The sequence below is a fragment of the Hippopotamus amphibius genome, chromosome 5, assembly GCF_030028045.1.
Source record: "Hippopotamus amphibius kiboko isolate mHipAmp2 chromosome 5, mHipAmp2.hap2, whole genome shotgun sequence".
NCBI lineage: Eukaryota > Metazoa > Chordata > Mammalia > Artiodactyla > Hippopotamidae > Hippopotamus > Hippopotamus amphibius.
The window spans coordinates 137,843,996-137,860,003 of record NC_080190.1 but is presented as its reverse complement, the minus strand read 5'-3'; the positions used below and the strand labels follow the sequence as shown (position 1 = coordinate 137,860,003).

General features: G+C 33.5%; 1 protein-coding gene across 1 annotated transcript in view; it reads left to right on the top strand.

Moving 5' to 3' along the window:
* Nucleotides 1-16,008, top strand: part of RNF19A (ring finger protein 19A, RBR E3 ubiquitin protein ligase) — a 56,254-nt gene that overhangs the window by 28,855 nt on the left and 11,391 nt on the right. Inside the window, exons 3-5 of the mRNA XM_057736041.1 lie at nucleotides 7,674-7,882; nucleotides 12,793-12,937; nucleotides 13,784-13,946. Coding sequence (XP_057592024.1) covers nucleotides 7,674-7,882; nucleotides 12,793-12,937; nucleotides 13,784-13,946 — 517 coding nt within the window. The remainder of the gene's footprint in view (nucleotides 1-7,673; nucleotides 7,883-12,792; nucleotides 12,938-13,783; nucleotides 13,947-16,008) is intronic.

Below are 16,008 nucleotides of genomic sequence, written 5' to 3'. Positions count from 1 at the left end.
TTAATTTTTGGTTTTGGAGGTCATTAGTAGTCTTACCCACAGAAGACAAAACATGTCACGGATTAGTTACTTTATGTATTTTCATTTGTATTCAATTTATGCTGGCTCTCTAGATCGTTAAGAGCATATTTTATATACTTGATTACATTATAGGTTTTATGGTTGTGTTATGTGGAAAAGGTCACCCTGTGACAAAATTTATATGCATGCTTTGAAAACAGAATACCGCATAAGACCTCATTAAAAGTTATAGTTGTACTTAGCATGAGTGTAGACAGTCCTGATTTTGAATCTCTGTCCTATCATGTTGTTTTAAGGATTGAGGTTTTTAATGCTATTGCTAGAGTAATTCCTAGCACACAGTAAGTTTTTTATAGTTATTTATCATTCCTCATCTCCATTTCTGAAGTTTTGTTTTTATTTTTTTTAATCAGACAGTTATTCAGATATTTAATGCACCCATGTGCCAGGTACTCGGGATTTTTATAATTAACAAAAGATGAAAATCTCTGTCCTCTTGGAACTTATTGAAACCTTTGATTCACAGAGGGAAATTTCTTATTTAAACTCCAATTATTACTGAAATCTGGCACAGGGGATACTGGTAAATAGCTGTTTGGAAGTTATTCATAGCAATGTGTAGCCAACAGTGTGTGCCTTAAGCATGCATGTAGTGTTTTAATTCCTTTCATTGTATAACACACTTGAGAGACTCTTTTCCAGAAATGCTAGATGTGAAATTATAAGTTTTTCCTCTTGCATTTGATACTTATCAAAATGACCATTTTCTGTATCTGACACCAAGTTTACTTAAACATGTAGTTTAACACACTGAGAAATATTGCCCTTAGCTCAGAGCAGAGAGAAAACCTGACCTGGTTTCTTTTTGAGATCTCTGAGAGTTTGTGACCTAATAGTCTTCCCACTCTTCTGAGGGTCAGGGCAGATTAAGCTTGTTTAAAGGGCAGTATGTATTTCTGAAAACCCCGCTTGAGAAGGGGACTAGGAGGCCAAACCTGTGTGCTGTGATTTAACCCGGGTGAAGTTAGCTAGACTGCTTCTAGAACATGCCAGTCTATACAGGTTCAGAGAAAAATCTGGCAATGGCTGAGGAGAAGAATTGTGGTGAGGGACACGTAAGAGGGGAAGCATAAGACCTGTCTTGGATAAAAATATCTATTACCTTCTGCCTAGGAGGCTTAGTTTGTACATTGTCTAGGCAAATAGCAAAAAGCTGGCGTTTTAGTTTCTGTCGTTACTTGTTTCAGTTGGCTGAGACTACCCTTCTAGTAGCACACATTATCAATGTCATCTCATGTGAGTGCTTCTGACTTTACTGGGGAGCTTTGATATGCAGGAACATTTATTATACTAGAATATAATTAATGATTTAATGTCTGTGAGCCCCTCAAGAGCAAAAATAAAAATAAAATATTTTTTTCCTTTGTAACCACAGGTTAACCCCATGCTCAATCAAGAGTTATTGAATGAACAAATATGACTATATACCATTAATATAAATTATATATCTTAGGAACAGTTAGTAAACCATTTGAAAGCAGTATGCTCAACTGTAATCAGGTTTGTGAAGCTTCGAGCTGATTTACTGACATTTAAATGGCTCTAGATAATAACTTATTCTGGTGGAAGATGCTGTTCATAATGGAGTGGCACCATAGGCTTAGGAACTAAAGAATGTATTTTTAGAATTTTATTCTATCTATGTGACTCTCATTCTCATCCTCCAAAGAAGGGTTTTAGCCATAACTTGCCCATCTTTTCACATGCTGGAAATGCTTTCATAGGCTAACCTTTTAGGAATTTTATACAGAGAACAGATCTAACTTTGATTTTCTCCAGAGGAAATAAGTACATGTGTCTCAGAAAATAAGAACCAAGTTGATTTATAAGACACAGGAGACAGATCAGCTTTCTCTTACTAATTAGCCCCCTAAAGAAGTTAGCTTTTAGATAGCCATCCCAAACAGCTTGGTAACACTCCACCCTGAAATTAGAGTGTTCTGCAAATAGTGTGAGCAGTTCTTGACAACTGTAGACCTCTCCTACAGCATGTACTGGAAAGCAGAACAGAAAGCCTCCTCTCTAGGAAAGCAGATCCTGAAACGGGGAACCGGGAGGTGAGCCTCACTTTGTCTAGAGTGTCTCCCAAATATATTAATTGTCATTCCTTTTCCACAGAATAATAGTAACTTGTTGCTAGTGGAATCATGAGCCTATTGATTTAAATATAAAACTTGACTTTTCCCCTTAACTGGATCAAATAATTTTGGTATTTCTGATTATACTTTATTTGTAATTTAAAGGTTGTGTTAAGGCTTTGTGTGTTTTGGGGGAAAAGTTATCTTGGACTCCTGGATAATCTTTTTTTTTTCTCTCATTTTTTAATTAAAAATGTTATTGAGGGCTTCCTAGGTGGCGCAGTGGTTAAGAATCCGCCTGCCAATGCAGAGGTCACGGGTTCGATCCCAGCTCCAGGAAGATCCCACATGCCGCAGAGCAACTAAGCCCGTGTGCCCAAAAAAAAAAAAAAAAATGTTATTGAAACTATTATATCTTTCTTAGAATTACATTTCATGTTAGGTGTAGTTTGTTCTTCTTACTTGTTCCTTCATGAGGAATTTGCTCTAGGCAGAACATATGACCCTAGTTAGTATTCCTACTTCCTCAATGCTAATTTGTGGAACTCTAGTACTGTGAAACACTCCCAGGAAATAGATGTCATGGTCAAGTAAATTTGGAAAATAATGTTTACTATATATGTACACTATTGGTATGTTAAAAATTATTTTAGCAAATCCTATAGTTAAAAAAAAAAAAAGTACTTTAATTTTGCTTAGTATGTCCCTTGACCACTGAGTTCTTTCTTAGTATAGATCACCTATTAACAATCCAATGAATAGAAAATATTTCTGGAAAAACTGCTCTATTTCAGTCCCTTTATATCTTCCTCACTTTCTTCCTATCCCTACACTCCTGCTAAGTAGGAAGGTTTAAGCATTTTAAGTAACTAGAGACCTTCAGCTGAAAAATAGAAACAAAGTAAGACTTGAGTTAAATAAGGGATCAAAGAAGGAAATGGAACTATCTTCTGAACCAAGGTTTGGGTATTGTTTAAGCCAGGGATTTTTAATTAGTTAACTAGTATTCAGTTATTCCTGTGACCTTCTGCTGAGCCTGTTATTTTCTCAAATAATACCTAATGCATTAGAGCATTGAAAATTTTCTTTAAAGTGGATATTTTGTATTTAATTAGTTTTACCATTTGCTTCCATTATAATTTGAGAGCTGTTTTCCAGGGGAAAATAAGTCTGGCTCCCACACAATGAAAATCATCTTCGAGCGCTGACATTCTGTTTTCAAAATATGTGAGTGCTAGGTACATTTAATTCCTTGATATATTATACAATAGAATGTGCTTCACACAGTTATTATTAGGATTGAATGTGTATGAAGACAGAACACTTACATAGTAAACATTCAATAATTGTTAGCATAAGAAAAAACTTCTAGACAAAATACCCTTTTATGATTATCAGAATTCACAGTCGTGAAAATATGTGGTTAGTATTATTAAAGATAATCCTGTTTTTCTTTGAAATTTGCTTAGATTGCATGGGACTTAAACATTTAGCTCTGGGGTAGGACATCTTAGCTTTTCTATTTAAAAAAATACTTCAGAGTAGCATAAAACAAGTTTGATGTACTTTATCTCTAACATTTGAGTACATATGATGTGCTGTAAATTAATTCTTTTTCTTTCCCCCACCTCTCTCTTTCTCTCTCCCCTCTTTCTTTCTCTCCCTCCCTCCCTTCCTACACACACACACACACACACACACACACGCACGCACTGTTTTATTTAAATATTGTAACTCTTTTTATTATGTCCTAATTTTTGAGATACATCAAAATCTACATTTTCACAAAAGCCAAGTAGCCAGATGTTTAAATAATATTCATCCAAGGTCAGAGTCAAATATCACCAGTGATGAACTTCTGGGATACAAGAATAAATATAAAATTTTATTTTAAGAAATCATTTTTTAAAATTAGCAGTCATATTAAATGTTTGCCATCATAATGCAGGAATGATAATTAACATGTCAGCTGTTGGTTTGCTCCCGATAATTACACTGAATATTTTTAAAATTGTAAATAGATACACACTGTCTGTAAGCAGTCATTTTCAACACGCTTAAGTCTCTAGACTCAAAACTAGGGAATTTTCATCGTGAAACAAAGCTCTTTGGAAGTTTTATTATTGAGAAGAAAATATCTTTTGAGTCCTCAGTTTTCTCACCATAACCCTTCATGTTTTTATGGATATTTTGGCAGGTTTTGGAACTTCTGAAATTTTGAAATGGCAAAATTGACATTCTGCTTTTAATTCTCTTTGTCAGGATGTGAAGAATTCCCTAAAAGGGCTTTCTCTTGAAACGCTATCTCCAGATAGCCTAAATCACTAAATAGAAACTGTCAGTTCTTAAAAGTTTTGTTTATTGATATACTAGTATACTGAACAGCCTCTACAAAGATTAGAATTATGACGTAGCCCAATTTCTGCTAATCTACCTCATATATTTTTATAAATATGTTTGCTCAGAAAGAATATTTTCTTCCTAAATATATCTAGTTAAAACAATCTCGATGTTCATATTTACTGTCTGTTTATTTATTTGAAAGTTCTTAAGCTTGTATCTAAATTTGGCTTTCACAGTCATCACTAAGAATTAATTGCATTCTATTCTTGCAACACAGTGTACATTTATACTTAATTTGTCCAGTAACATTTCACCATTTAAAGCAATAAGGGTTTTACTCTGTTATGTCTAGAAAGGCTATTAGTGTTCATTTTAAAATGAATATTCAGATATTAATATTCAGTCTAAATGACATACATTATTTATATTGGTGTAGAAATGATAATGGTCATTAATGAAGCATAAATGCAGAGGTAATAGAAATGCCATTGAAGCAGTCATTTGCTTATTTGGCCTTCTAAAGGTCAAGACCAAAGCTAAAGCTGTTTTTGGCTGAATACTGAGGCTAAGCCAAACTTTAGTGAATCCCTATCTTACGTTTGGGAAAACTTAGTTGTAGGAAGATTACATAACTTACATAACATTATACAGGTAATGATAGATGTGGAACTTGGTAGTCTAAACTTTTCTTCTGCTTTTATAAATAGTGACTGACTTTAAAAAATAGTTGATCTTAGCATTGTCCCATACACACACACAGGTTTCACCATTCTGTCCCTCCTCTACCCTCCTTTTTTCAAGAAAAAGGAGGATAGAGAAGAGGTTCAGAAGAGAATGCCATTTCTTTTTCACTGAAATTACTACTATTATATAAAGACTGCTTTAGATAGCTTGGGAAAAAATGAAGAGTCTTTGAATAATTGTTTTGTTTTTATTGAGACTACAGTGAACAAGCCCTCAGGGAAATCTTAAAGCTCAGGGAAATGAAACTTTCCTAGATTACCCTGTGTTGATTTAAATTGCCTTTAATTCAGTTGTGTTTGAATACATTTATGATAGACAATGGTAATTGGGAAATTGCCTACCAAAAATAAATTGGAATTTAATATGTAAAATTTAAGTTTAAAGGGTGAGATACCAAGGGAGCAAGAGGTCCAAAATTGGAGAAACTTCTTTACTCTTAACATTTTGCATAATTTAATAGATTATCTTGAAATTCAAAAAAATCTCTGTTACAACTATTATTTAAATTTTATTGCCAATAACAAGAGGAGCCCTGAAAACTCCCCTAAATTTCTAGGCAAAATGTTTGATATTTACAAAAGCCTCTTACGCATAGATGACTTGTTTGTTTCTCTTTCAAACCTTGGACTTTTTGTTTAAGTTAATTTATTTTTTTGTTTATTGGCTGTGATGGGTCTTCGTTGCGGTGAGTGGGGACTACTCTTTGTTGCGGTGCATGGGCTTCTCATTGCGGTGGCTTCTCTTGTTGTGGGCTCTAGATGTGCAGGCTCAGTAGTTGTGGCACATGGGTTTAGTTGCTCCACGGCATGTGGGATCTTCCTGGCCCAGGGATTGAACCCATGTTCCCTGCATTGGCAGGTGGATTCTTAAAGACTGCACCACCAGGGAGGTGGACTTTTTAAATTGGAGGTTTTATTGAGATAATTGTAGATTTATGTGTAGTTGTAAGAAATAATACAGAGATATTCTGTATATCCTTCAAACAGTTTTCCTCGTTGGTACCATTTGGCAAGGCTATAAAACAACATCATAACCAGGATATCGATATTGATATAGGCTACCTATCTTATTCAGATTTCCTCAGTTTTACTTGTACTTATTTTTGTGTGTGTATTTAGTTATATACCATTTTATCACCTGTAGGTTGATGTATGCACCACCATAGTTGAGGTACTGAACAATTCCATCACAACAGAGGTCCCTCATGTTGCTCTTTTTAAATACACCCACCTCAGCTCCTGCCCGCTCCTCACCCCTACCCCATTTCTAACTCCCAGTCATGACTGATCTGTTTTCCATTTCTAAAATTTTGTCATTTCAAAAATGTTACATAAATGGAATCATAAAGTATGTAATTTTTTGAGACTGACTTTTTTCACTCAGCATAATACCCCAGAGATTCATCCAAGTTGTTAAGTATATCAAGAGTCCCTTTTTGTTGTTGAGTAGTATCCCATGGTACACATGCATCATAGTTTGTTTAACCATTCACCTGTTGAAGAAGGACAACTGGGCTGTTTCCAGTTTGGAGCTATTACAAATAAAGCTGCTGTAAACATTTGTGTACAGGCTTTTGTGTGAACACAAGTTTTCATTTCTCTGGGATAAATGTCTGAGAGTGTCCAGAATTTATTTTAAGTCAGAAATTCTTAAAGTGACAAAAATATTAACTCAGAAAATAGATATTAGTCACAAATCTGCTGTTCTCAGTCTTTTATCTGAAGCAAAAAAACAAATTTCCTGATCGAGAAATTAAAGTTTGTGTACCTTTTATTAGGAGATTGGTACCAAAGACTACTTCTGCCATGCATCTAAAAAACAAAAATATGAGAATTTATGCATAAATGCAAGATATTCACGAAATGTATGAATTGGCCTCATTTGCCGTTAACTGATAGGTATAGCTGATCCATGGTCATTATAATTTTTTTTTCTCATTATAATTTTAAATAGGTTATTTTTGTTATCTTTCTGATTTTAACATTAACAAGTAATTGTAAAAATTAGAAATATATAAATATATAAAGGAAAAAAAATCCTAATACCAGGGAAACTACTGTTATGATTTTTGGTGTATTTCTTTTTAGTCTTTTCTTTGTGCATACAATACTAATTTAATAGAATCTTTATAAAATTAGGAATAGGCTATATATACAGTTTGGTTTCCTAGTTAAGAGTTGAAAGTTAGAAGTTGAAAATTAAACTTTAATAATGTTTTTTAGGCATTTATTTGTCTTCATTTGTGAACTGTTTTTTTCCCCCCATTTTTATATTGATGAGATAGATGGTTTTAGGGTTTATGACTGTTAGCTCATGCATAGATAGAAAACTTTTCCAGGAATAGCATTTAAATTGAATAGTATTTTTAGTTAATGAATATCTCTTACCTTACATCACATTTTAAATCATTTTTCTTGTTCTTTAAAGGTATGCTGTGATAGCATTTGGATGTGCTAGCTGTCCAAAGTTAACTTGTGGGCGAGAAGGCTGTGGAACAGAGTTTTGCTACCACTGTAAACAGATTTGGCACCCCAATCAGACCTGTGATGCTGCTCGACAGGAGAGAGCCCAGAGTTTACGTCTGAGAACTATACGTTCTTCTTCCATTAGTTATAGTCAGGAGTCTGGAGCTGCAGGTATTTACATCTAACTTCTAGTAAAATATTTGACACATATAGAATACCAGGTATTTTAATTAAAAAATGGAATATTCAATCCCTTTTCTCCTTTTAATTTTCAAAAGTGCTTTACATGTTAGCATTTCTGTCCCAGAAGCACTCATTCTTTCTGTAGAAGAAAGTGGTATTGAGTTGGAAAGATTTTATTGTCCAAAAAAAAAGGAAAAAGCAATTATATTCCAATAAAGAGCTTAAAAAAAAAAGGAAAAAGAAAGTGTCAAGGATGATTTATATAACTGATAGCTGAAAATGTTCTGAAATTGATGTTTATAAAGGTGTTTTATGCAAAGCTTAGCAACTATTTTATTTTTTTTTTTTTATTTATTTTTTTTTTTTTAGGCACACGGGCTTAGTTGCTCCATGGCATGTGGAATCTTCCCAGGGCAGGGCTTGAACCCATGTCCCCTGCATTGGCAGGCGGATTCTTTACCACTGCGCCACCTAGGAAGTCCAGCAACTATTTTAAATAAAATATTAATTTTGAATATATTAACCATAGAGATTATTTCTCATTGTATAAATATCACACAGTTACAGATTTAAAACAGTATTTATTTTTGGAATCCTTTTCATTTACATGTTTTGTGAAATACAGTTTTTATTTACATATATTACCAATTCCAGGATCAGAGATTCAAAATCATACCTTAGTGGGGAGTACACTAAGAATTGCGCCTTTGACTAGGGATTTAAAAATTACCTGGAGATCTATACATGAGCAAACATATACAGCTCATAAATCTCAAAAAATTTTTTTAAAAGTCTGACCATCTTAATGTTCTTTGAATAAAAATTCAAAAACCTAATTATTTCACATTCATAGAATTATCATGGTTTATTGGAACTTCAGTCATTTTTAGAAAAATGTTTACTTTTTTCATTGATTATAAAAGGAAAAAATTTGGAAAATACAGAAATTTAGCAAGCAATAATTTACATTCCTACCAGCAGTCTATTAAAATAGTCATGTACTTTATACTACTAGAAAAAAAGTCTTACTAAATAAAGTTGAATTTAAAATTAAATAAACTTTAAATTCAACACTTAATATTTGATATAATGGACATGGATTTTCTTGCTTGTTCACTGATTGACTTGTTTTATTTCCTTTCCTAAAGATTTGGGGTAGAGCTCCAAAGGTATTAATAATAATTTATAGGTATTAGGTCAGAAGCAGTTCAGAGAGAACCTGAATATACCTAAACTGTCCTCTGTAGAGTCAGCTATAGCTATTAAGCCGTCTGCTTGGAAATGATATCCCCCCTTCTCTAAGTGGGGATGGATATTTATCACTCACAGTGCACACAGACATATAGAACAGGAGAATGGACTCTGGAATCATTGTCTAGATCTAATTCCAGCTTCTCCACTTATTCTCTGTGTGACCCTGAGCAAGTTACTTGCCTCATCTGTAAGATAAAGATACTAATAACACTTAGGTCCTTGAGGTTGAAACATTTCCTGGCTCATAGTAAGTGCTCTGGCTCTATGAGATAGGGAAACTTACAGAAACCACAGTCCTCTGCTAGAGATTTGCATATATCTAGACCATCTTAAAAAAAAAAAAAAAATGAAAAAGAAAAAGAAATGACTTTTTCTTATTGTAACAAAATAACTTTTGTTATTAATTTTAAAGTAGGTATCATGATTTAGTCATCCAGATGAATGTTGGTCTTCCTCATAGTCTTCATGGGAGATTTTATGTTTATTTAGCAGTGCTATCCTGGAATGCCTTATTGGTCATAACCTTTAGATCCTTATACATTCACTTAAAGTTATCCCTTTAATGTGAGTTTGATTTCTGGTGATAACCAAAAGTTCCTTTGCAGCTAAGTTTAACACCTAGAGTAACATAACACATTGAATCACTGGTTTGGGGTGGGTTCAAAGTAAGATATGCTTATATGATCATGAGTGTGATTTTTTTAATGTATATAAAGTAGCTTTGAAAGTAATTACGAAAGAAAAACCTCCAAATGATTTGAGTTAAATAGTAGCATTGTTGGAATAGCCTGCCTCCCAAGATGATTCTTTTAAAAAATAAACTTCATTTGGAATTGTTCCATGTTGATTTAAAAATCTTATCTCATAGTTCTGAAAATATAAGGTACATGCATTTTCACCTACAGTGTTTTGAAAATCAGAGCTCTCAGAACAAATGTTTATGTGGTAGTTTCCTTCATGTAATCTATAAAAAATTAAAAAACTTGAATTTGGCCTTTCAGTGACTTGTGGAAAGAAAAGAGAAAAGGGAACTACCATGTGAAATAGTTTTATTAATTCCTGTTATTCTAGATATCTTGGTATTTTTTGGTCTCTCATTATCATGATACATTAAAAAACAGTTTGCACTTTTAATAATAATTGCTTGGTATAATAATAATAATTGGCTGTTTCAGTCACCTGAAGTTAAATAAGTATGCTTAATTATATGGTACATTAAATAATTTATATTATGATTATATTTGTCTTTAAACTGTAATATGATTGCATCTACGTGAGACTCTTATAGCTGCTAGGGAGTTAGTACACTTTGAGCTGCATTTTAAGTGAAACATATTTTTCATTTTTGTTACCATATTTCTCCCCCTTTATTAAAATATATTTAATTGGCTCAGCTCCCCACCTACCTCTACTACTACCACCCTAAAGATAATCACTTAACATTTTGTTGTAAGTCTTTATAGGTAACGTGACGGGTGGGGGAGTTTAAAACAAGTTTTGAGAACATATGAAGGTGAGTCAAAAAATATCCGCACTCTGGCTGTAGAATTTAATATAACCAGAGTGCAGATAATTTTTGACTCATCCTCGTAGTATTTGGTAACCCAGTGTTTTTTCTTAATATGACAATGGTACATATTTTAACGGTAAATAGAAATATAGTAATTTAAAAAGACAAAAGCTTTGCCAAACACTTTAAATAGAAGTGGAAAACCTTTTTTTTTTTTTTTTTTTTTTGTATAAAGGAGCTGTGGATTAATTGATGCTTGGGGAATGGGGCATCATTTGACCATCTAATCAGTAAAAAAATTTTGTTTAGGATTTTTGCATTTTGAGATTATTTTGAGAGAAATACATTATCTAATGTGCATGGTAAAATTTTTTTTTCAAGTTTGTTGTGTTAAGAAAAGAGAGCAGACAAAACAGCTTTTTGTAGATAAGTATACAGAGAGTGAAAGCATGCAGGTACAGATAGAGACACATATCAAAAAGAGATTGCTTATAGTGTTAATTCTCTAACATGTAATCTTAGCATATTAAAAGGCTTTTTGTGTTTTTAGAACCATGAAAATGAATGGAAATATCACCTTTCAGTTTGTTTTGAAGATTGCATATATCAGAGCCAGAGCCTGAGTCTTTTCACTCTCATCTCTAATTGGGATATTTACTATTTGAGAATACTCTGGAATGAGGAAGTTTATCAGTTAATATGCCACTTAAGCAGATAGTGTTAGCATTTCTTTAATTTGATGTACTAGCTATAATATTAGTTATAAAAGCCAGCTTTTTAAACTCATGCCCCAGTGTTAAAAACATTTTCATGCAGACTATGTTATTTGGATCATTTATATCATGACTTATGGATTTTTAAATTTTTGTATTCTAGTAATTATGTGTTTTGGTCTGGCTGCATAGAGTTGTCATTTTGGTCAAAATTGCTTGAATCGTTAAAACTCTAATTGTGAGCATTGACCAGTTCTTAAGTTAAAAAAACAGCTTTGGCCCTAAATGAAGTGCTAAGGAAACCTGAATTCAGTGACAAAGCACAGGTAAAATCTGACTATAAAACTTGTAGAAAGGAAACTAGAATATAGCTTAATGCTTATCATGTGAAAAAATTGGAATAAACAGTTGAATTCAGTGGCTAGTACTGTATGTATCTTTTCTTAAATGTCCATGTGTAGTTCAGAACTACAGGTGTTAGTAGTAACAGTAAATAATTATTGGTTGCTATTTAAATAGATGCTAGAGTTTAAAATAGTTGCATAATTTGAGATAACTCTTATTCTGTGTCAGTGATTCCTAAAGTTATGTACCACTTGTTTTTAACTTGGCACCTTTGTGCATTGTAACCACATTACTATACGCAAAGCATACAACGACAGCATTTGAATAAATGAATAAAATGGACAAAGATACTAATTAAAAATGGTCATGAGTATAACCAACAAATGGTTGCTTTAATTCTGAAACTGTTATCCATTAAGTGTTTATAACGCTTACTTAACCTGTTACCTCCTCCCTTTTATCTGGGTTCTGATTCTTTGCAAGCCCCATCTGTCTATTGTATGAATTAAAATACAAGAAAAAGGCTGCTTTTCTACAGATATCTGTATTGTTATTTTTACATTGCCTGTAGTTGATGTTACCTAGAAGAGAGAAGTAAACTCATAGTGCTTTTTGTATATAGTGCTTCAGATTAATATCGAATTGTCACTTGCTGTTAGTGTTCATTCAGTAAAGGAATAGTATACAGAATTATCTACATTTTATTTAAGTGGAGATGGTTAGAAAAGTTCTAGAACAGCTGTAGGGTAGGAACAAAGACAAACTTTATATAGTTCCCAGTTTGCCTAGAGATGCCCTTGGTTCTCATTTCTCCTTTTATTATTTTGTTATTCTTTGTTCTCATTGTTCTGCTACTGTTTGAAAAATGTTTACAATTTTGAAAATTTAATGTAAAATATGTTCCTTTTCTCGAAAGGGAAAAAAAGTGCTCTATATACTAAAAATAGCAGGCTAAAGCTATCAGTTAACAAACTATACATGTTAAGGTATTTTGGCAGTGCTATAATTGATTATGTACTAGAAATTGTTATTCTTAGACCAGTTTTATATACTAAACATGTCTGTTTTCCTAATAGCTGATGATATAAAACCATGTCCACGATGTGCTGCTTATATAATAAAGATGAATGATGGGAGCTGTAATCACATGACATGTGCTGTCTGTGGTTGTGAGTTTTGTTGGTTGTGTATGAAAGAAATCTCAGATTTACATTATCTAAGGTAAGCTTAAAGAAGGGGCTATTTATAGTGACATATAATTTTATACTGTAAGACAAAAGGACTTTTTTTTAGAAAAAGCATTAGCCTTAGTACTTTTAAACTTGGAATTTATATGATACTTAAAGAGATCTATTTTATTCTAGCTACATAAATTTAACAGGAACCCAATTATTGTGCCAGTCATTTGAGATTAATAACTAGTCAAAAATAGGCAACGGAAATTTCTTCTTTTTCTTGTTTCGTTTTTATTTGTTTCTTGGTTGTTGGCCACACCTAGCAGCTTGTAGAATCTTAGTTCCCTGACCATGGATCGAACCTGGGCCTGGCAGTGAAAGCGCCAGGTCCTAAGCACTGGACCACCAGGGAAGTCCCAGCTTTGGGAATTTGTTAATCTTTGTTTTTTGTTAAACTAGAAAGTTAGCATTTAATACCCCATGTAATTATGGTAGGTCATAAATATTTCCATTTAATTTTCTCATATACAAATTTCCTTATTTAGGCCAGAGGGTGTTTATGATATAATCAGATAATTTTGTGCCTAAAACAGGGATAAAATAAGCATATTTTGCATAAATTTACTCTTCAAAAACTAACCTGTGGTTTTGAGGATAATGGAGGACCAGGGATAAATGTTTAACCTGAATCCCAGTTATCAATATCCTTTTAATATAGTGGTTCTTACCTTGATTGTTTAGCTTTTAATAAACTCAGAATGCAAAGAAAGGGGAAAAAAACCTTCATTCCTAAGTTTAGGAATTCTTTTATAGTCATTGCTGAATGTATTGTTGTAAATTGTTATTGTCATGTTTTGCAGCAGTTACTTTATGTTGTAATTTTTTCCGTTAGTCCATCAGGATGTACTTTTTGGGGGAAGAAACCCTGGAGCCGAAAGAAGAAAATACTGTGGCAGCTGGGAACACTTGTTGGTGCTCCCGTAGGAATTGCTTTAATAGCTGGCATTGCTATCCCTGCCATGATTATTGGCATTCCTGTGTATGTGGGCCGTAAGGTAAAATGCTTGCTTCCTTGTTAATTTATTACTTTAAATCTTTAGATTCAGGGTTGATGGTTTTGCTTTGTGTTTGTTTTGGTTTTATTTGTTTTGAAAGACAAAGGTCATTTTTAGTATCTTAAGTGTAAAACAGTTAACTATTTTTTCATAAGAGAGTAAATTTTCATTATTTGGCAAGCTTATATGCATAAAAAGTGGACTTGTTTTAAAAGTATCTGAATCTAAAAACTTCAGTACATTTGCATTATAAACTTTACATATAAAATATTAAAGAATACACACCTGACATTCTCTCATGGGTAGTCCTTGTAAAGGTAGGTCTATAAAGTTAATAGATAAATAACATATGCCCTCAGGCAAAGAATAATTTGCCAGTTCCTGAATTATTTCCAGCTCCAAAGTTTTTTTTCTTCAGATTACTGCAATTAGTAAATACTGCTATCAGTAAATATGCTGTTTTGTAGGTTACAACATTTTGTGAATGTCCAAACACCCACTGGCCTGAGTGATGAATTACCCTTCATTAGCTAAGCAAATAATTATTTTTTGAAAGGTTAAAGGGATAATTTATGAAGTGGCTAAAAGTCTGCTGCTGCCTAAATTAGTAGAATCTCAGAATTGAGAAGTAACTTCAGAAATTATCTGATCCCAACCCTGTACCCAAGCAGAACAAAGTATAGGAATTTTTAAAAAGACAGCTAACATTTGTTGAGTTCTAACTGTGTGGTTTTATATACTTTGACTCATTTTAACCTCACAGCGGGACTTCCCTGGTGGCACAGTGGTTGAGAATCGGCCTGCCAGTGCAGGGGACACGAGTTCAATACTTGGTCTGAGAAGATCCCACAGGCCGCAGAGCAACTAAGCCCGTGCACCACAACTACCGAGGCCGCGCGCCTAGAGCCCATGCTCCACAACAAGAGAAGCCACTGCAGTGAGAAGCCCGTGCACTGCAATAAAGAGTAGCACACCCCCCCACACACACTGCAACTGGAGAAAGCCTGTGTGCAGCAACAAAGACCTAATCAGTCAATCAATTTATTAAAAACAAAAACCTCACAGCAGTTCATATGTTAGAATACTGAAGTTTAGGAAAATTTATGTAATTTATCTTCAGTTACACAGGAAGAAGCACAGCTGAGATTTAAACCCAGATGCACAAATTCTTTATGTAAGATTCCTGATAAATTTCAAGCTAGCCATTTGGGCACTTCAGTGATGGGGAAACCACCAGCTCGTGAGGCAGCCCATTCTGTTGCCAGGGAGTTGGAAGTGTTAGAAAATTCCTACGTTGAGTCAGAATCCATTTCCTCTTAAATTGTTTCATTTAATTCTAGTTCTGACTTTCGGGACTCAAGACAAGGCTGATCCTCTTTCAGCCATGTATTTTTATGTTCAATGTATATTTTATAATCAGAAATAACAGTACATACTATTTTTTTAATTAGCTTGAGACTGAGGACAAACAGATATTTATGGGCCAAATGTTTATTTCAGAAGGTTTTAAGTAACTAAATTGTTTAAAGTCCCAAACATAATACTGATTACAATAATTTTTCATAGAGTTGTCCAGAGCAAGGTTTTACTGAAAACAAAACTATTCAGATACTTAGAAACAGAAGCAGAAGGGAGACTGTTGTATTACATACACCTACAAATAATTTATAGAGGTGAGATCACTTACCTCATTGTTCAGTGTTAGGTGCAGCAACAAGTGTCCTTTTCTTCAAACCTGTGCTCAAATGGTTGCAAGTTGATGAATTAGTTTTCCATTGAAACAATGTTCTCTGTGGTGTTTAGGGATACAAACCAGCCCAGGAAAACCTATTAAGTTTATAAAGTACCTAAAAGCTGAGCCTTTCTTTACAATAACAAATGAAAATGTGGCACAAAATAGTAAAACAGAAAAAATTAAGTTGAACCAGAAGTAATGGAATGATATGATCACCGTAATTGAACGTTGGTGCTTGAGAATGCAGAATTTTCTGAAAGACACTTTCTCCTCGCAGCCTGCCTTTGCAAGTCTGCTCCATCAATTTTTAGCTTTGGCTTTTTTCTG